General features: G+C 54.5%; 2 protein-coding genes and 2 long non-coding RNA genes across 5 annotated transcripts; 1 reads left to right on the forward strand and 3 right to left on the reverse strand.

The window, feature by feature from the left end:
* Nucleotides 1–224: 224 nt before the first annotated feature.
* Nucleotides 225–6,121, reverse strand: LOC134433950 (zinc finger protein 239-like). 2 transcript variants are annotated; one of them, XM_063182632.1, is made up of 3 exons: nucleotides 5,970–6,121; nucleotides 1,675–1,740; nucleotides 225–1,527 (listed from the first exon to the last, which is right to left on the reverse strand). In XM_063182632.1, the coding sequence occupies exons 2-3, from the start codon at nucleotides 1,694–1,696 to the stop codon at nucleotides 689–691; spliced, it is 861 nt and encodes a 286-aa protein (XP_063038702.1). In that variant the 5' UTR covers nucleotides 1,697–1,740; nucleotides 5,970–6,121; the 3' UTR covers nucleotides 225–688. The 2 variants fall into 2 exon arrangements, with proteins under 2 accessions (XP_063038702.1, XP_063038704.1); XM_063182634.1 differs by lacking the exon at nucleotides 5,970–6,121 and adding an exon at nucleotides 5,393–5,478.
* A 946-nt stretch (nucleotides 6,122–7,067) lies between these two features.
* On the reverse strand, nucleotides 7,068–8,010 carry LOC134433910 (uncharacterized). The gene is made up of 2 exons (XR_010031758.1): nucleotides 7,730–8,010; nucleotides 7,068–7,382 (listed from the first exon to the last, which is right to left on the reverse strand). It is a non-coding gene; the product is annotated as an uncharacterized LOC134433910 (long non-coding RNA).
* A 529-nt stretch (nucleotides 8,011–8,539) lies between these two features.
* Nucleotides 8,540–16,940, forward strand: LOC134433935 (zinc finger protein 239-like). The gene is made up of 3 exons (XM_063182621.1): nucleotides 8,540–8,566; nucleotides 15,405–15,470; nucleotides 15,624–16,940. Exons 2-3 carry the CDS (start codon nucleotides 15,449–15,451, stop codon nucleotides 16,628–16,630), a joined length of 1,029 nt encoding a protein of 342 aa, XP_063038691.1. The 5' UTR covers nucleotides 8,540–8,566; nucleotides 15,405–15,448; the 3' UTR covers nucleotides 16,631–16,940.
* LOC134433936 (uncharacterized) lies at nucleotides 9,117–12,361 on the reverse strand. The gene is made up of 2 exons (XR_010031769.1): nucleotides 11,808–12,361; nucleotides 9,117–9,620 (listed from the first exon to the last, which is right to left on the reverse strand). It is a non-coding gene; the product is annotated as an uncharacterized LOC134433936 (long non-coding RNA).
* Nucleotides 16,941–19,634: the final 2,694 nt, after the last annotated feature.

Consider the following 19,634-nt stretch of genomic DNA (forward strand, 5'->3'; position numbering starts at 1 on the left):
CAGGGGTCAGTTAAATCAAGGGAGGGTCTTTGGTGGTCACTGGGGCAATTAAATCAAAGGAGGGTCTCTGGTGGTTTCTGGGTTAAGGGAGACACTGAGAGAGAAACAGAGCAGGCAAAGAGAGGCAGGAGAGAAAGGAGGACACAAACACAATGACCTGAGAAGGAGGCACTCTGCAAACAGAACTGCAATGGACTGAAAATGAACGGGAAAGAAATCAATAAGTCTGAGAGTTTTATTTGCTATCAAATACATCCCACAAACCCTGACCCACAGAATATCCATCCCACCAATCTAATTGAGATCCTACTACTCCAAATCACCTCCAAACCCCATCTCACCCTGGTGGCTGTGGAATCGAGTAGGTTTGTGAAGAGGTAGAGCTTTTTTGAGGTGCGAAAAAGCCCTTTTGATGTGGGCCTGAGTTCTCTGAGTCTAAGACTGAGCTGTTTTCACTGGGATTTGAGGTGACAGATCCATCCCTCTTGGCTTTTAGACAGCAGAGAGGCGGAGAAGATAAAAAACTTAATGCGAAACCAAAAGGAGAAGCAGCCAGGTGTGTTGCCAACATGGATCACAGGGAATGTGAGTGACCCGGGCTGTGCCCAAAGTGCCTCCTCCAGTGGGGGATGGAGCTGGAGCAGCGCACGAAGCTCTTCCCGCACTCGGGGCACTCGCAGGGCTTCCCTTACCGGTGCCTCTGTTGGTGTCGGGTCAAGTGAGAACTCCTGGAGAAGCTCTTCCCACACTGGGGACACTCGTAGGGCCTCTCCCCAGTGTGGATGCGCCGGTGCCTGATGAGGTGGGCGTTCTGCCTGAATCCCTTCCCGCACTCGGGGCATTGGAAGGGCCTCTCCTCTGTGTGACTCTGATAGTGCCTGATGAGACGGGAGCTGATCTGAAACCCCTTCCCACACTTGGAACACTCATAGGGCCTCTCCCCAGTGTGGGTCCTCTTGTGCGAGGACAGGTGGGAGCTCTGCGAGAAGCTCTTCCCACACTCCCCACACTCGAAGGGCCTCTCCCCAGTGTGGGTTCTCTGGTGCTTGATCAGGTTGGAGCTCAGGCTGAAGCTCTTCCCACACTCCCCACACTCGAAGGGCCGTTCTCCAGTGTGGATCCTCTGATGCTTGATCAGGCTGGAGCTCTGGCTGAAGCTCTTTCCACACTCCCCACACTCGTAGGGCTTCTCCCCAGTGTGGATCCTCTGGTGCACAATCAGGTTGCAGTTCCGCCTGAAGCTCTTCCCACACTCCACACACATGTGGGGCTTCTCCCCATCATGGAGCTGCTCATGGAGTACCAGCTCCGAGCTCTGGCTCCATCTCCCGCCACCTTCCCGGCCCAGGCTGGCTCTTTCCCCCTCAGATCCCCACCAGCTGCATTTGCAGCTCCTCCTCGTGCGGCATCTCCGGGGCTTTTCCTCCCCGTTGGCTTCCTGCGCCGTGGAGCCGCTCAAAACGGCCTCTTCCACCAGGTTCTGCCGCAGGCATTTGTCCTCCCTGCTCTCCATGCTCAGTTCCTGCTCTGGGGGAGGAAGGACAGGATGGGATTTGCCTCTGTGCCACAGGCAAGGGCAAGGAGATCCTCCCAGGGCTATGCTGCAGCCGGGGCCGTACTGGGCTGGGAGACGGAGCAGCACAGAGGGGAAAGGGGCACTGACTTCCTCCTCACCTGCCTCAGTGTCCATGGGCATCTTCCTCTTCCTCACAGCATCCCAGGGGTTGGCAATGGGAAATCCTGGTTTGGGGAAAACAAGGGATGAGCACGGTGAGTTTGAAGGTCCCTCTGCCCGAGTCCGTCTCTATAAGTCACTGGCCACGTGGGCTCCATAAAAACCTCCCAAATACCAAAAGATTCAGCCCTGGAAAAGTCTCTGAGGAGTTCCCTGTCCCTGGTCCCTCCCCTCTGGTGTTCAGGGGTTCCCCCCTGTCCCAGCTGCTGGGGTCACGCTTGGATTGGGGGTCCCCCTTCTCCTCGGTGCCCACCCTGCCCAGGCTGCTGGCAGTCCCAGCAATGCCAAAAGCTCCCCCCTCTTGGCTCTCCCCATTTCGGGATGCCGGGGCTGTTTGGGCTCCCGGGCTCCCCTCTCCCCTCATTCTCTGCTCGGGGCTGCACCGGCTCCAAGGAGTCCCCCCTGCCCCTCTCCAGGCTCTGAGGCTCCCGCCCATGGCGGCGCTCCCCCCTCTCTGGGCTCCCCACTTTGGGCTCCTGGGGCACACAGGGCTCTGCTCCTCCAGGCTGCCTCTGCTGGCACCACCACCGGCACCCCCCGATGTCCCCCCAAGGGGCCTTTTCCGCTCTGCCTTGGACTGCTTCATTCTCCAAACATCCCCCAAAAACCCAACTGGGAGTGACTGGGAACATACTGCAGGGAACTGGGCTACGCTGAGGGATACTGGGAGTAACTGGTACAAAAGTGAGGGTGAAAGAGCAACTGGAACCATGTGGAGCACAACTGGTTCATACTGGCAGTGACTGGGAGCACACTGGGCTCATCTTTGGATCATACTGGCAGGGACTGGACTAATACTGGGAGTGTCTGAGAGCGACTGGGAACACACCCTGCACATCATCCCCCATACTGGGCCTGACTGGGAGCAACTGGGAGCATGCTGGGAGCAAATGGCATCATACTGGGAATGACTGGGCTGATCTAGGAAGCAACTGGGAACCATGCTGGAGGCGGCTGGGACCATACTGGGAGAGACTGGAAGCATCTGGGATTATACTGGGACCACACTGGGAGGGCTGGCATGTGACTGGGATCAAACTGGAGCTTACTGGGATCACACTGAGGTTGAAAGGCAGTGACTGGGATCACACTTTGGGCTACTGGGAGCAACGGAGGGAAACTGGGACGATGCTGCAAGCAAACTGGAGAAACTGGGAAGGACTGGATGCATGCTGGAGGCAACTGGGATATACTGGGCATGACTGGGGGATCATACTGGGAGAACTGACACCTTACTGGGGCCACTGGCAGTGCCTGGAAATGACTACAGACATGCTGGGGGCAACTGGGATATACTGGGAGTGTCTGTAACCATACTGGGGGGACTGGAACCACACTGGGAACAACTGGGACCATGCTGGGGAGAACGGGGCCCACACTGGGGGCACTGGCATCAGACTGGGAGTGAGTGGGAGCAACTGGGGTTAGACTGCAGGTGACTGGGATCATACTGGGAGTTGCTACACTCATACTGGGATTATACTGGGTGTGAATGGAACCTGACTGGGGGTTACTGGGAGCAACTGGGATCGGCTGGAAGGTTCTGGAACCATGCTGAGAGCACTGAGACTACAACTGGGGCAACTGGGATCATACTGGGAGCAACTGGGACAAGCCTTTGAGTACAGATAGAAACTGGGATAATGCTATAGGAAACTGGGAGCGACTGGGATCATTCTGAGGAAACTAAAACCCACTGGGAGTGTCTCTAACCATACTGGGGGGACTGGAACCACACTGGGAACAGCTGGGATCATGCTGGGAGCACCTGGGACGATGCTGGGGGAAACTGAATCTACCCTGGAGGCAACTGGGCACAACTGGGACCCTGCTGGGAGGGACTGGGACTGTTATTGGGGCAACTGGGATCATAATGGGAGGAACTGGGAACAACTGGAATTATGCTGGGAGCAACTGGGATCACACTGGGATCACAGTGAGAGCAGCTGAGTCCATACTGGGTTACACTGGGATCTCATTGAGAGCGACTGGAATCATACTGGGAGTGACTGGGAGTGGCTGGTTTTGTGGATTTTGGGGGGTTTGGATTTTGGGGGATTTTATTGGCATTTTGAGGGGGAGTTTTTCTGGGGAAGTTTGGTGTTTATTGAAATTTTTTGTGTCTTTTCTTTTTAATTTTGTTTGTTTTACTGGGATTTTGTTGCGATTTTTTTGGGACTCTCAGAAATTCTGGGGGTTTTATTGGGATTTTTAGGAGATGTTGGGGCATTTTATTGGCATTGTGGTAACATTCAATAGGATTCCTAAGGGATTTGGGGTTTTTGGGGATTTGAGGGGTTTTGTGGAGTTTTTTGTGTGTTGCCAGGATTTCTTTGGATCTTGGGGGAGATATTGTGGGACTTCTTATAGTTTTGGGGACATTTTTGGGGGATTTAATCAGGATTTTTGGTGTTATTGGGATTTCAAAGGATTTTGTGGGCTGTTATTGGGATTCAGGGTGTTCTAATGGGATTTTGAGAGATTTAATTGGGATTTTGTGGGTTTTATTAGGACTTTTGGGGGTTTTAAGGAGATTTTGGTGCCTGTCAGCTGTTCCCCACACCCAAGGAATGCTCCAAAGCCCCCCTAAAATTTCACGAAAACTCCAAAAAATCCCCAAAAATTACATGAAAGCCCTCAAAACCCCCAGAGAATCTCCAGAAATCCCAGTGGAACTCACCAAAATTTAAAACAACTGCTAAAAATTTCAATAAATCCCCCCCTCAAAAACCCCCCTGCAACCCAAACAAAACACCTAAAATCCAAAATCCTCAAATCAACAAAAACCCCAAAATCACGTAACCATCCCAAAATCCAATAATTCTCCCCAAAAATTCCCCCCAAACCCCCAACAAAATCCCACAAAGCCCAAAAAAGCCATCCCGAAATTCCCAAAACCCTCCAAAACCCCAAAATCCCCACAAACCCCCCAGACTCAGCGGGGCCGTCCTGGATCAGGGGGCACCGGCCGGTGGAACAGGAGCCACTTCAGGCGGCCCTCGGAGCTTTTTGGGGAGGGGGCACCATGGGAAACCCCTCAAAAACCTGGGGGGGGGGGGAAACCCCTGCTGTGCCCCCTCCCCCCGAAACCCCGGTTCAGGGTGGGCCTGGGACCCCCGGGACCCCCAAATCTCCCCCGGGACCCCTCCAGGAACCCCAAACCGCCCAGAGCCCCCCCAGGGTTGGCCCAGAACCACCCTGGACACCAAAATCTCCCCAGGACCCTCCGACCCCCACATTTCCCCCCAAAATTCAACCCAGACCCATCTGAGACCCCCCCCGCAAACCCATCAGACTGCCCCAAATCCCCCTCAGACCCCTCAATCCCCACCAAACCCTATGAAATCCCCTCAGAATCCCCCACATTTCTCCAGAGCCACCTCAAACCCCCCAGATCCACTCACAACGCCCCAGTTTCTCTCGAAATCCCCCAAAATCCCCTCAGATCCTCCAAATTCCCCTCAGATCCCTCTTAACGCACCTGAGAACGCACCAGATCCTCTCAAGTTTCCCCCAAGCTCCCCAAAGCCCCCTCAGAACCCCTCATTCTCCCCAAACCTATGCACACCCCCCTATTTTCCGTTGATGCCCCCAAAAATCCCCGACTTCCCCTCAGACCCGCCCCAAACCCCCGCAGTTTCCTCCCCCCGTCCCCACCTCAGCCCCGCTCTCCCCTCACAATCTCCCGCCACCACCGCGCGCACGGGCTCCCAACAATGGCGGCGCACCCCGCCGAACCAAACAATCACCGCGCCGTACATCAGCGAAACAACCAATCACGGTGCCGGTCCCCTCAGCAAGGCCCGCCTCCCCGGCGCCGCCCCAGCCAATCCGAGGCGAGCCGGAAGCGGCCCCCCCCCCTTCCCGCCGCTCCTGGGCCCCGCCGGGCTCGGGACAGGAGCGGGAGGGGCCTGAGAGGGGATCGGGGGGGGGGCGGGTTCTTGGAGGGCCTGGGGGGGTTTTGGGGTGGGGTCGTAGGAAGGTCTTGGAAGGGTCTGGGGGTGTTGGGATGGTCCTGGGGGGAGTTTGGGGAGGGTTCTGGGGGCTCCTGAGGGTGTCCTGGTATTGGAATAAGAATCCCAATATTACCAGTTAGATTTTGCCTGGGCCAGTCTGACCCTTGCTGCTGGGCCAAAGGCAGCAACTGTGGTGTGTCACCCCAGAGATACCCTGGCTTGCTGGTGGTTGCAGCTGGGCACTGAACAAGTCCAGGCTTGTTAGGAACTCAGTTTACCTCAGGAGGAGAGCTTCAGGCGATGGTGAAGAGAAAAAGAGATGGATTCTGCTGGAGAGTTTATATCCAGAGGTATATTCCAAGGTTACAGATGTCAGAACATAGGCAACTGCTCCAACAGAACCGGCCTAAACGTCTGATCACCTTTTTAAGCTCAGGGTCAGTGGAAGGGGAGGGAACAGGTGAGCCACCAACCAGGTGAGAGGGGCAGGGTCTCAGGGGGGGATGACACCCAGACAGGCCAATGGCCCCCGGGCCTGAGGGGCATCCTTTGAACTTGACCAACCACACGACGCCTTGCTGGAATGTTAAACCTGACTGACAGCCCAGCAGAGGGCGAGGGGGAAGGGGAAGAGAGGTATTGGCACACCTGGGGAAGGGAGTTTACAACACATTGCAACATCCTGGGAGGGTTCTGGAGGTTTTGGGGAGGGGCTTTGGGGGCTGTGGAAGGGTTTGGGGAGAGGATCTGGGGGAGTCCTCAGGGGACATCCAGGGCTGGGCCCGATTGGGGTCTGGGGGCAGGTTCCTTCCAGGCACGGGCATTCCAGCATTCTGTCAGGGACTCCCTGCCCTTCTTCCCTCTGCTCCCAGCTGCAGAATGTGCAGCAAAGCCGCCTTTGCTGTCTGCTCGGGGAGCCCAGCCAGCTGCTGCAGCCTGACCCTGCCCTGCACAGCTCCCCTGGCAGGCACGGCAGGAGCAGCGCCCCGGCAGCCTCAGCAATCGCCCTCTGACATCTCTGGCACACACTGCCATGGGCTGCAATTCCAGCTGCCAGCAAGGAAAAGATGCTCCTGCCCTTCAAGGCCAAATTCTGAAGGGGCCAAGACACAAGTGCAGCAAGATCTTACACAGACATTTCACTGCCAGCCTCTATAACTTCATCCAGGGCTGTTTGAGCACCTGGATGGGGAAGGAAAAAAAAATCAGGGGAGGGTCTTTGGCTGGAAGCTGCCACAGGTAAACAGAGACCCTGGAAGGGAAAAGGAGCAGACCAAGGAAGGCAGGAAAGAAGGCAGGACACAAATGGCAACCAGCTGACAAGGTGGCACTCTGAAAACCAAACCTGGGCTTATGGAATAAGAATGGGACAGAAATGAAGAATTCTGAAACTTTATTTACTTGGCTTCTCTGAGCAATCTGTGAAGCCAGGACTTCACCATCCTGACAGGGAAGAAGCATTTTCTAGATCAAACCTGAGCTTCGTCCCTTTTACTCTGAGCCCAGTAAATCTCAATGAAGTCATTTGTGGTCGTTTTCATCAAGGGCCCAAGCTTTTTGTTCCAGCACATCCAGCAAGCACCAGGCAGGACAGCACAGGAACCCAACACTCAGCTGAGGGATTCAGAACATCTAAACACCAGCAGGGCACATTGCTCATTTTTGCTCCAATAGATTTGAGAAATGAAACCCTGGGGATGAGAGCTCTTTTTCAGAGCAGTAATTGCTAGTTGATGTTAATGAAGTTGATAGGGTCTGAATTTGAAGTGTTGGTCTGTTGTTAAACATTGAACGTTACAGTTCTAGGACTTGCCTTTAGTTGCCGCTATCCAGTGTTACCATTTTTCCCTGTATTTGTATCTCTCCCCGGCATACTCTGTATTTGTGCCCCTTTCCGCCTCAGCCCAGATTTGTATCCCTTCCCGTCCCAGACTGAATTTAAATGAGAGGCCGTGGGAACTCCATGAACCCTCTCTGAACAACAAACCAGCACATAAACGATGACTTTACCCCAGCAGAACCGCACTAAATCACCCACCCTTGAGCAGAGCCGGATTCTGTCCTGCCCCCATAATTTTAATAGTGCTCAGCTTGGAGGATCCCCCTATGCTCCGAGCCAACGTTGCCTTCCTAAGGACTCTGGTGAGGACGGAAGCCCCGGCTGTGCCGAGAGACAAAGCTGCGCTGCTGCTGCTGCTGCTGCTGCTCCTCCTGCTCAGCGCGGTCCTGTGGGAGCAGCGGCGCTGTGCGCGACCCCTCGGGTTCCGCACCCAGAGCTGTCTTTAATAAAGGCCTTTTGAAAGGAGCTGCTCTCCTGGCCCTGTTTATCACACTGCCAGAGCCCCTCCCCAAAACCTCCAAAACCCTCCCAGGACACCCTCAGGACCCCCCCAGAGCCCGCCCCAAACTCCCGCAGGACCATCCAAACACCCCCAGACCCTCCCAAGACCTTCCTATGACCCCTCCCCAAAACCCTCCCAGACCCTCCCACGACCACCCCGCTTCGGGATCCCTCTTAGGACCCATCCGCGCCCCCCAGGTCCCCCCTCAATGCCCCAGGGCCCCTCCCCAAAGCCCCCCCGGACCCTCCCCCGCCCCCCCGATCCCCTCTCAGGCCCCTCCCGCTCCTGTCCCAAGCCCGGCGGGTCGCGGCCGCGGTGGGGAACGGAGGGCCGCTTCCGTCTCGCCTCTGATTGGCTGGGCCGGCGCCGGGGAGGCGGGCCTTGCTGAGGGGAGCTGCGCCGTGATTCGTTGGTTCGGGGCCGTGCAGGGCGGTGATTGATTAGTTCGGCGGGACGCGCCGCTCTTGGCTGGGGGAGCCGGCGCACGCGGCGGAGGCGGGGGGGAAGCTGGAGCGAGTCTGGATTGTTCTCAGGTGGGTTTAGGGGGATCTGAGGGGAAGTGGGAGGGTCTGAGGGCATTTTGGGGGATTGTGAGAGGAACTGGGGGGTTGCGAGGTTGGTCCGGGGAGAAATTTGGGGGAGTCTGAGCGGATTTCATAGGGTTTTGGGGGGAATTGAGGAGTCTGAGGGGGATTTGGGGCAGTCTGATGGATTTGGGGGGGGGGTCTCAGGTGGGTCTGGGGTGAATTTTGGGGGGAAATGTGGGGGGTTCTGAGAGTCCTGGGGAGGTTTTGGTGTCCAGGGTGGTCCTGGGCCAACCCTGGGGGAGCTCTGGGGGGTTTGGGGTTCCTGGAGGGGTCCCGGGGGAGATTTGGGGGTCCCGGGGGTCCCAGGCCCACCCTGAACCGGGGTCTCGGGGTTTCGGGGGGAGGGGGCACAGCAGGGGTTCCCCCCCCCCCCCCCCGGTTTTTAGGGTCTCCCATGGTGCCCCCTCCCCAAAAAGCTCCGAGGGCCCCCTGAAGTGGCTCCTGTTCCACCGGCCGGTGCCCCCTGTTATGAATATGAAGCTTGACTAGGCCAATATTCAAGCAGCAATCAATTTATTTTTTAATATGGTAAAGTATGAGCAATACAGCGCCGGGTACAGTGGGGGAAGTTTTCTCTCTAACTGTACGCCGATAATTGATGGTTACAGGTATTTATAGGGGTAGTCATCAGCTTTTTTCAGTAGTTTCTATTTCTAATCTTTTACTCATCAGCAATTTTTATTCCAAATTATTACACCACAATTCTATACACTATTGTGATTTTAATTTCTCAGGATGTATCTCAAAGGAGTATCCCCAGATGTTGATGGTCTAGTTTCCGAAAGAAGAAAGACAAATCCCATCTGGTGGGGTCCAGCTCCCCAGATGTGTGTCCACCTTTTAATTGCAGAGACTATAAATCTCATAACAGTGATGTCCAGCTTCCCTTTGGTTGAAACCATAAACCCTTGAGGTGATGTTCATCTTCCTTTCTCAAGCTGCTTTTCTCTGCTTCAATAAGGCGTGAGATAAGCATATTTCCTTTATATATATTCCAAAGCTATAGGTTCAAGGATACAAGTAATATTCTAAAATTATACTTCAGAAGGTTATTATTGCAGAGCTTTTTATGGATTAAATGCAAGCAAAAAGGAACATCCTTAACACCTTAATTCCAATGCTCCTAAATCAACTAGGGTTAATTGCAAACAAAAGATAGGTTCAAAGGCCTTTTTCCATGCTTTATTTTCCTCAGTTATTTTTAGAATTCACAACTATCCCATTGTTGATGTCCACATATTTCGCATTCGCAAGTACACACTTTGCCTGTTTGTACCTGACACGAAACACAGCTTTGCCTCTCACCCCCTGATCCAGGACGGGCCCACTGAGTCTGGGGGGATTTGTGGGGATTTTGCGAGGGTTTTGGGGATTTCGGGGTGACTTTTTTGGGCTTTGGGGGATTTTATTGTCAGTTTCGAAGGAATTATTGGAGGTTTTGGGATGTAATTACTGGGTGAGAATTGCGTGATTTTCGGGCTTTTGTATTTTGGGGGCTTTCATTGGGGTTGTGAGGGGTTTCTTGAGAAAGGATTTATTGAAATTATTTGGAGTATTTTTTAATCTTGGTGAGTTCCACTGGGATTTTCAGAGATTCTCTGGGGTTTTTGAGGGTTTTCTTGTAATTATGGGGGATTTTGTGGGATTTTCATGGAATTTTGGGGGGCTTTTGGGGCATTCCCTTGGTGTGGGGAAGAGCTGAGAGGCACCAAAATCTCCTTAAAAACCCCAAAGTCCAAATAAAACCCACAAAATCCCAATTAAATCTCTCAGAATCTCATTAGAACACCATAGAATCCCAATAAAAGCCCACAAAATCCTTTGAAATCCCAAAAATCCTGAATAAAATCTGCAAATCCCCAAAAAATGTCCCCAAAACCATAAAAAGTCCCACAAAATCTTCCCCAAGATCCAAAGAAATACTGGCAACACACAAAAAACTCCACAAAACCCCTCAAATCCCACCAAAAATCCCGAAAGACCCCAAAACCCCAATGAACCCCACTAAATGGCTCCACAATGCCAATAAAATGCCCCAACATCAACTAAAAATCCCAATAAAACCCTCAGAATCATTGAGAATCCCAAAAAATCCCAACAAAATCTCAGTAAAACCCCCAAAATTCAAAAGAAGCCACAAAAATTCAATAAACCCCCAAACACCCGCAGAAAAACTCCCCCTTAAAATGCCAATAAAATCCCCCAAAATTCAAACCCCCCAAAATCCACAAAACCAGCCACTCCCAGTATGATTCCAGTCTCTCTCAATGAGATCCCAGTGTAACCCAGTATGGACTCAGCTGCTCTCACTGTGATCCCAGTGTGATCCCAGTTGCTCCCAGCATAATTCCGGATGTTCCCAGTTCCTCCCATTATGATCCCAGTTGCCCCAATAACAGTCCCAGTCCCTCCCAGCAGGGTCCCAGTCGTGCCCAGTTGCCTCCAGGGTAGATTCAGTTTCCCCCAGCATCGTCCCAGGTGCTCCCAGCATGATCCCAGCTGTTCCCAGTGTGGTTCCAGTCCCCCCAGTGTGGTTAGAGACACTCCCAGTGGGTTTTAGTTTCCTCAGAATGATCCCAGTCTTTCCCAGTTACTCCCAGTTTCCTCTAGCACAATCCCAGTTTCCATCTGTTGCTCAAAGGGTGGCCCCAGTTGCTCCCAGTATGATCCCAGTTGTCCCAGTTGTAGTCTCAGTCCTCTCAGCATGGTTCCAGAACCTTCCAGCCGATCCCAGTTGCTCCCAGTGTGTCACATTTTCCTCCCAACATGGGCCCAGTTGCTCCCAGTAACCCCCAGTCAGGTTCCATTCACTCCCAGTGTAATCCCAGTATGATTGCAGTCTACTCCCAGTATGATCCCAGTCACTTGCAGTCTAATCCCAGTTGCTCCCAGTCACTCCCACGCTGATGCCAGTGCCCCCACTGTGATCCCAGTTGCTCCCAGCATAGGCCCAGCTGTTCCCTGTGTGCTTCCATCACTCCACTGTGGTTACAGACACTCCCAGTATGGTCCCAGTTGAACCCAGTTGTCCCTGCTCCAGTCCCAGTTACTCCCCAGATGATCCCAGTCCCTCCCAGCATGGTCCCAGTTGTTGTTATTATATTTCTGGAGTCCCAGCTCTCAGGCTGCCACAGCTCTCGGCTGTCCTATCTTGTATTGCTGTTGTTATATTTCTAGAGTCCCGTACCTTCAGGGTGCTCTTCTCACACACAGCTCTTCACAGCAGTGTTGCTCCTGCTTCTTGGTCAGGGCTCCTCCAAGACTCTCCCTGCACAGCCACCCCACTCCCTTTTATCCCAGTTATCTTCATTAGCCACAGCAGCCACCCAATTAAGGACATCACAGCTGCAGCCCATTTACAATTAGGATCAGGGCACGGCCACTTATACAATACATAGATTTTACTAGGACTCCTACTATACCCACTCACTCCCAGTTGCCCCCAGTGTGGGCCCCGTTCTCCCCAGCATGGTCCCAGTTGTTCCCAGTGTGGTTCCAGTCCCCCCAGTATGGTGACAGTCACTCCCAGTATATCCCAGTTGTCCCCAGCATGTCTGTAGTCATTTCCAGGCACTGCCAGTGGCCCCAGTAAGGTGTCAGTTCTCTCAGAATGATCCCCCAGTCATGCCCAGTATATCCCAGTTGCCTCCAGCATGCATCCAGTCCTTCCCAGTTTCTCCAGTTTGCTTGCAGCATCATCCCAGTCTCTCTCACTTGCTCCCAGTAGCCCAAAGTGTGATCCCAGTCACTCCCTTTCAACCCCTGTATCATCCCAGTAAGCTCCAGTTTCATCCAGTCACATGCCTGCTCTCCCAGTGTGGTCCCAGTATAATCCCAGTTGCTTCCAGTCTCTCCCAGTATGGTCCCAGCTGCATCCAGCATGGTTCCAGTTGCTTCCTGGATCACCCCAGTCAGTCTCAGTATGATGCCATTTGCTCCCAGCGTGCTCCCAGTTGCTCCCAGTCAGGCCCAGCATGGGGGATGATGTGCAGGGTGTGTTCCCAGTCGCTCTCAGACACTCCCAGTATTAGTCCAGTCCCTCCCAGTATGATCCAAAGATGAGCCCAGTGTGCTCCCAGTCCCTGCCACTATGAACCAGTTGTGCTCCACATGGTTCCAGTTGCTCTCTTTCACCCTCACTTTTGTTCCAGTCACTCCCAGTATCTCCCAGTGTACCCCAGTTTCCTCCACCGTTCTTCCAGTTCCTTCCAGTATGATCTCATTTGCTCACCAGCACTCCCAGTCAGCCTCAGTGTAGTGGCACTCACTGCCAGTATTATCCCAGTCACCTCCAGCATGATCCCAGTTCATCCCAGTTGAAGTCCAGCAGTTTCCAGTCACCACCAGCATGCACCCAGTCACTCCCAGTTCCTCCCAGTTGCTCCTAGCATGTTCCCAGTTACTCACAGCTATTCCCAGTCACACTCAGCACCATCCCTGTCACTCCCAGTTTATCCCATTTCTCCATAACATGGTCACAATTGCTCCCTGCAGGCTCCTGCTCACTCCCAGTATGATCCCAGTATGATCCCAGTCTCCATCAATGCGATCACAGTCTGGCCTGACATGGCACTATGATCCCAGCATGATGTCAGTACATAGCAAATACAGTCCCAGTCACTCCCGGTACGATCCCAGTATGATCCCAGTACAAAGCCAGTAGAGTCCCAGTCACTCCCGGTACGATCCCAGTATGATCCCAGTACAAAGCCAGTAGAGTCCCAGTCACTCCCAGTACGATCCCAGTATGATCCCAGTACGAAGCCAGTACAGTCCCAGTCACTCCCAGTATGATCCCAGTCCAGCCCAGTCCCTGGCAGTGCTGCCACTGCTGGGATCCCCCAGCCCTGTGTGCGTTCTCCCCTGGCGGATGTGCCGAGAGGAGCCCCAAGGGCTGGCAGTGGCCAGGCAGGGTCCCCAGCAAGGCCCAGTTTGGATGTACAGCCCCCAGTGTGCCCAGTTTGCCTCTCCATTGGCCCGGGCCGGGCTCCCCCCGCCCGCAGCGGCTGGGAGCAGCCGAGAGCCCCGCGCTGCCCATCCCGACCTGTCCCGGCTCCATCCCTGCTCCTGCCGCGGGCTGCGAGGGCTGCAGGAAGGGGCACCGAGGGTGTGGCTGCTGCTGGGGGAGGAGAAGGAGGGAGGGAAGGGCAGGGATGAAGGGGGAGGAGGAGGAGGGGTAAGGGAGGAGGAGGAGGAGAAGGAATGGAAGGGGCAGGATGGAAGAGGAGAAGGAGGTGGATATAACACAGAGGAGCTCGAGGAGGGATGGAAGAGGAGGAGCGGGAGGAGAAAGAGGAGGGAAGGAGGCGGGGTTACAGGGGAGGAGGAGAGGGAGGAGGGATGGAGGAGGAGAAGGAGGTGGGGATAAGACGGAGGAGGAGCGGGAGGAAGAGGCGGGACAAAGGCTGATCAAGGCTGATCAAGGCTGAGCAGATGGAGCCGCGTTGCAGCCCTGCCTGAATTCGCAGCCCCCAGCCGTGGGATCATCGCCCCCCCGCCCCCGTCGCGCCGGTTAGCGGGGAGGGGGAGCCCGGCCCAGACATCCCAGGGGGTCCCTGGGTTGGGTTTTTGGGGGGATGTTTTTTGAGAACGAAGCAGTCCAAGGCTGAGCGGAAAAGGCCCCTCGGGGGGACATCGGGGGGTGCCGGTGGTGGTGCCAGCAGAGGCAGCCTGGAGGAGCAGAGCCCTGTGTGCCCCAGGAGCCCAAAGTGGGGAGCCCAGAGAGGGGGAGCGCCGCCATGGGCGGGAGCCTCAAGAGCCTGGAGAGGGGCAGGGGGGACTCCTTGGAGCCGCTGCAGCCCCGAGCAGAGAATGAGGGGAGAAGGGAGCCCGGGAGCCTAAACAGCCCCAGCATCCCGAAATGGGGAGAGCCAAGAGGGGGGAGCTTTTGGCATTGCTGGGACTGCCAGCAGCCTGGACAGGGCGGGCACCGAGGAGACGGGGGACCCCCAATCCAAGCGTGATCCCAGCAGATGGGACAGGGGGGAACCCCCGAACACCAAAGGGGAGGGACCAGGGACAGGGAACTCCTGGGAGGCTTTTCCTAGGCTGAATCTTGGTGTTTGGGAGGTTTTTATGGAGCCCACGTGGCCAGTGACTTGTAGAGACAGACTCAGGCAGAGGGACATTCAAACTGAACATGTGTTGGGGAAGATGAAACAGAAAAGCCTCATAAATATGATTGTCTGGCAAAAGAATTTGAGAATATTGAAACTCTAAGCAAGATTGAGATGGAAGCAAGCTTTGAAATACCTTAGTGAACAACTGGAAAACAATGGTGTGGCCTGACTAAAGGTAATCCCCTTTTGTTGAAACAATTCCCTCTGCGTGCAGACAGACCCAAGGGTCTGAGCAGACCCTACTAGCTCAGCAGAAGGAGTCCAAAGCGGTGATTTTAGGGTTTAAAATGTAACACAGTATCATGATGTAATGATTCTTACAGGCTGTATGTAAATGCTCTAGGATTTGTATCTTGTACTAGATTTGATAGTGAGAAATAGAATATTCAACAGAGAAGATTTATTGTATTGTAATGGGAAGCTTACTCTCTTACGCTCTTCCCCTCTTACTCTCTCACCCTCTCATCCTCTCTACCCCTCTCTTCTCTCGGGCCTGCTCCGACCTGTGGCTGGCAGCTCCAAGCAGGGCCTTGCACCCAGGCCCTTTGCAATAAACCGCAAGTTCCACGACCTGGCTTCAGAGATCTCTCGTCTCCGTCCGTCCCGACCATCCTACCCCTCAACGCTCCTACAAACGTGCTCATCCCTTGTTTTCCCCAAAGCAGGATTTCCCATTGCCAACCCCTGGGATGCTGCAAGGAAGAGGAAGATGCCCCGGGACACTGAGGCAGGTGAGGAGGAAGTCAGTGCCCCTTTCCCCTCTGTGTTGCTCCATCTCCCAGCCCAGCACAGCCCCAGCTGCAGCTCAGCCCTGGGGGAATCTCCTTGCCCTTCCCTGTGGCACGGAGGCAAATCCCATCCTGTCCTTGTCCTTCCTCCCCCAGAGCAGGAGCTGAGCATGGAGAGCAGGGAGGACAAATGCCTGCGGCAGAACCTGGTGGAAGAGGCCATTTTGAGCGGCTCCACGGCGCAGGAAGCCAACGGGGAGGAAAAGCCCCGGAGATGCTGCACGAGGAGGAGCTGCAAACGCAGCTGGCGGGGATCTGAGGGGGAAAGAGCCAGCCTGGGCCGGGAAGGCGGACAGAGATGGAGCCAGAGCTCGGAGCAAGTGCTCCATGAGCAGCTCCATGATGGGAAGAAGCCCCATACGTGCGTGGAGTGTGGAAAGAACTTCAGGTGGAACTGTGACCTGATCCTGCACCAGAGGACCCACACTGGGGAGAAGCCCTATGAGTGTGGGGAGTGTGGGAAGAGCTTCAGCCTGAGCTCCAACCTGATCAAGCACCAGAGAATCCACACTGGGGAGAAGCCCTATGAGTGTGGGGAGTGTGGGAAGAGCTTCTGTGGGAGCTCCAGCCTGATCAAGCACCAGAGGATCCACACTGGAGAACGGCCCTTCGAGTGCGGAGAGTGTGGACAGAGCTTCAGCCAGCGCTCCCACCTGATCTCGCACCAGAGGACCCACACTGGGGAGAGGCCCTACGAGTGTTCCAAGTGTGGGAAGGGGTTTCAGACCAGCTCCCATCTCCTCCGACACTATCAGAGTCACACAGAGGAGAGGCCCTTCCAATGCCCCGACTGTGGGAAGGGATTCAGGTGGAACTCCACCCTCGTCAGACACAGGCGCATCCACACTGGGGAGAGGCCCTATGAGTGTGATAAATGCAGGAAGAGGTTTCAGACCAGCTCCCACCTCCTCCAGCACTATCGGATTCACACAGAGGAGAGACCCTTCCGCTGCCCCGAGTGCGGGAAGGGATTCAAGCACAACTCCACCCTCGTCAAGCACCGGCGCATCCACACTGGGGAGAGGCCCTACGAGTGTCCTCAGTGTGGGAAGAGCTTCCCCAGCAGCTCTGACTTGACCCGACACCAACGGAGGCACCAGTAAGGGAAGCCCTGCGAGTGCCCTGAGTGCGGGAAGAGCTTCATGTGCTTCTCCAGCTCCATCCCCCACTGGAGGAGGCACTTTGGGCACAGCCCTGGTCACTCACATTCCTTGTGATCCATGTTGGCAACACACCTGGCAGCTTTTACTTTTGTTTTGGCCCTAATGTTTCTAACTTCTCTATCTCTTTGCACTCCAAAACTCAAGAGAGATGGATCTGTCACCTGAAAACCACTGAAATCCCAGTGAAAACAACTCAATCTTACCCAAAAGGGCTCAATCCCACCTCAAATAAACTCAGTGCCGTACCAAACTCACTTGATTCCTCAGCCACCTAAGTAAGATGGGGCTGGGAGGAGATTGGGAGAAGTGGGATCTCAGTTAGAGCGGTGGGATGAGGATTGTGTGGAGCTGGGTGTGTGGGATGCATTTGATAGCAAATAAAATTCTCAGACTTACTGATTTCTCTCCCGTTCATGTTCAGTCCGTTGCAGTTCTGTTTGCAGAGTGCCGCCTTCTCAGCTCATTGTGTTTGTGTCCCCTATTCTCTCCTGCCTCTCTTTGCCTGCTCTGTTTCTCTCTCAGTGTCTCCCTTGACCCAGGGACCACCATAAATCCTCCCCTGATTTAATTGACCCAGGCACCCCCAGAGACCCTCCCTATATTTAATTGCCTCAGGGACCACCAAATACCCTCCTTTGATTTATTGCCCCAGTGACCACCAAGGATTCTGCCCTGATTCAGTTGACTCCATCCCTGATATAATTGACCTCTGCCCTGTTTTAATTGACCCCTCTGCCACCAAAGACCCTCCCCATATTATTTATTATTTTATTGCCCAAATATTATTTTAATTCCCAGTCCCAGGAGCTGAAGTCCTGAAGGCTGGCAGGGAAATGTCTCTGGATTTTGCTCCATTTGCCTTCAAGGGCGGGAACATCTTTTCCTGTCTGGAGCTGGAATTCCAGACTTTTGGAATGTATGCCGAGCAATACAGACTGGCATCAGATATGGACTGGGATCAAATGGATTGGGATCAAATATGGACTGGGATCAAATAGGGACTGGGATCATATGTACTATCCCGAATTTCCTCATTATCCAAAAATTCCCATAATTCTGGAATTTCTGTTATCCCAAAATTCTCATTATCCCAAATTTCCCATTATCCCAAATTTCCCCATTATCCCAAAATTCTTGTTATCCCAAATTTCCCATTGATCTGGAATTTCTGTTAGACTGGAATTCCTGTTATCCCAATTTTCCCCTTGATCCCAGAATTCCCATTATCCTGGAATTTCTGTTATCCCGGAATTCCCATTATCCCAGTTCCCCATTATCCCACTCTCCCAGTTCCCCCCATTATCCCAGTCCCCCACATTATCCCAGTTCCCCCCTTATCCCATTTTTCCTGTTATCCCAGTTTCCCCCGTTTTCCCACTTCCCCCCCACCCTGCTATCCTGTGCCCCCCAGTTATCCCAGTTCCCTACTCAGCGGATGCCTGAGAGACTGGAATCCTATACACTGGGACAAACTGGAATGGGATAGCCCAGACTGGGATCCTATGGATTCGGATTATATGGAGCTGGGATCCTATGGACTGGGATAAACTGGACTGGGATACCCTGCACTGGGATCCTACGGAAAAGGATAAACTGGACTGTGATAAACTGGAATGGGACCAAATAGGGATTGGGACTGTATAAACTGGAACCCTGTGAAATGGGATCCTATAGACTGGGACTGCACAGACTGGGACCATATGGATCCGGGCCATACACACTGGGATAAACTGGTCTGAGATTCTATTGACTGGGATCCCACCAAACTGGGATCGCATGGACCGGGACTGGAAATACAGGGATGGCATGGAAGAGGAGGGATAACGGAGATCGAGAAAGGATGGAAAAAAGAGGAGTAGGTGGGGTTAGGGAGGAGCAGGAGGAGGAGGAGGGGTAAAATGGGAGGGAAGAAGGAGGAGAAGGAGGGAGGGTCAGGGAGGAGGAGGAGGGAGGGAGGGAAAGGGAGGGACAAAGGAGGAGAAGGAGATGGGGAAAGAGGAGGGGGAGGAGGGATGGAAGAGGAGAAGGAGGTGCAGTGAGGGAGAAGGAGGAGGAGAGGGGATGGAACAGGAGGAGCGGGAGGAAGAGGAAGAGGCGGGACAAAGGCGGATCAAGGCTGAGCAGATGGAACCATGCGCTGCTGCCCTGCCTGAACTTGCAGCCCCCACCTGTGGGATCATCGCCATCCCCCGTCGTGCCGGTGAGCAGGGAGGGGGAGCCTGGCCCAGACATCCCGGGGGGTCCCTGGGTGGGGTTTTTGGGGGGATGTTTTTTGAGAACGAAGCAGTCCAAGGCTGAGCGGAAAAGGCCCCTCGGGGGGACATCGGGGGTGGCGGTGGCGGTGCCGGCAGAGGCAGCCTGGAGGAGCAGAGCCCTGTGTGCCCCAGGAGCCCAAAGTGGAGAGCCCAGAGAGGGGGGAGTGCCACCATTGGCGGGAGCCTCAAGAGCCTGGAGAGGGGCAGGGGGAACTCCTTGGAGCCGCTGCAGCCCAGAGCAGAGAATGAGGGGAGAAGGGAGCCCGGAAGACCAAAAAGCCCCGGCATCCCAAAGTGGGGAGATGGAAAACAGGGAACTTTTGGGATCGCTGGGTCTCCCAGCAGCCTGGAGAGGGCGGGCACTGAGGAGAAGGGGGACCCCCAATCCAAGCGTGACCCCAGCAGCTGGGACAGGGGGAACACTGTAACACCGGAGGCGAGGGACCTGGGAGGCTTTTTCAGGGCTGAATCTTGGTGTTTGGGAGGTTGTCTGGAGCACAGATGTCCAGTGACTTGTAGAGATGGACTGGTGCAGAGGGACCTTCAAACTCACTGTGCTCATCCCTTGTTTTCCCCAAACCAGGATTTCCCATTGCCAACCCTTGGCAGGGTGTGAGGAAGAGGAAGATGCCCACGGACACTGAGACAGGTGAGGTGGAAGTCAGTGCACCTTTCCCTTTCTGTGCATC

The sequence above is a fragment of the Melospiza melodia genome, unplaced genomic scaffold, assembly GCF_035770615.1.
Source record: "Melospiza melodia melodia isolate bMelMel2 unplaced genomic scaffold, bMelMel2.pri scaffold_28, whole genome shotgun sequence".
NCBI lineage: Eukaryota > Metazoa > Chordata > Aves > Passeriformes > Passerellidae > Melospiza > Melospiza melodia.

What these genes read in the sequence shown, in the direction of transcription:
- LOC134433950 (XM_063182632.1), bottom strand. Translation starts at nt 1,696, where the DNA reads ATGCCCATGGACACTGAGGCAG. An exon ending in GCCCATGGACACTGAGGCAG is followed by an intron (nt 1,528 to 1,674) that starts GTGAGGAGGAAG and finishes TTCCTCCCCCAG; the next exon opens with AGCAGGAACTGAGCATGGAG.
- LOC134433935 (XM_063182621.1), top strand. Translation starts at nt 15,449, where the DNA reads ATGCCCCGGGACACTGAGGCAG. An exon ending in GCCCCGGGACACTGAGGCAG is followed by an intron (nt 15,471 to 15,623) that starts GTGAGGAGGAAG and finishes TTCCTCCCCCAG; the next exon opens with AGCAGGAGCTGAGCATGGAG.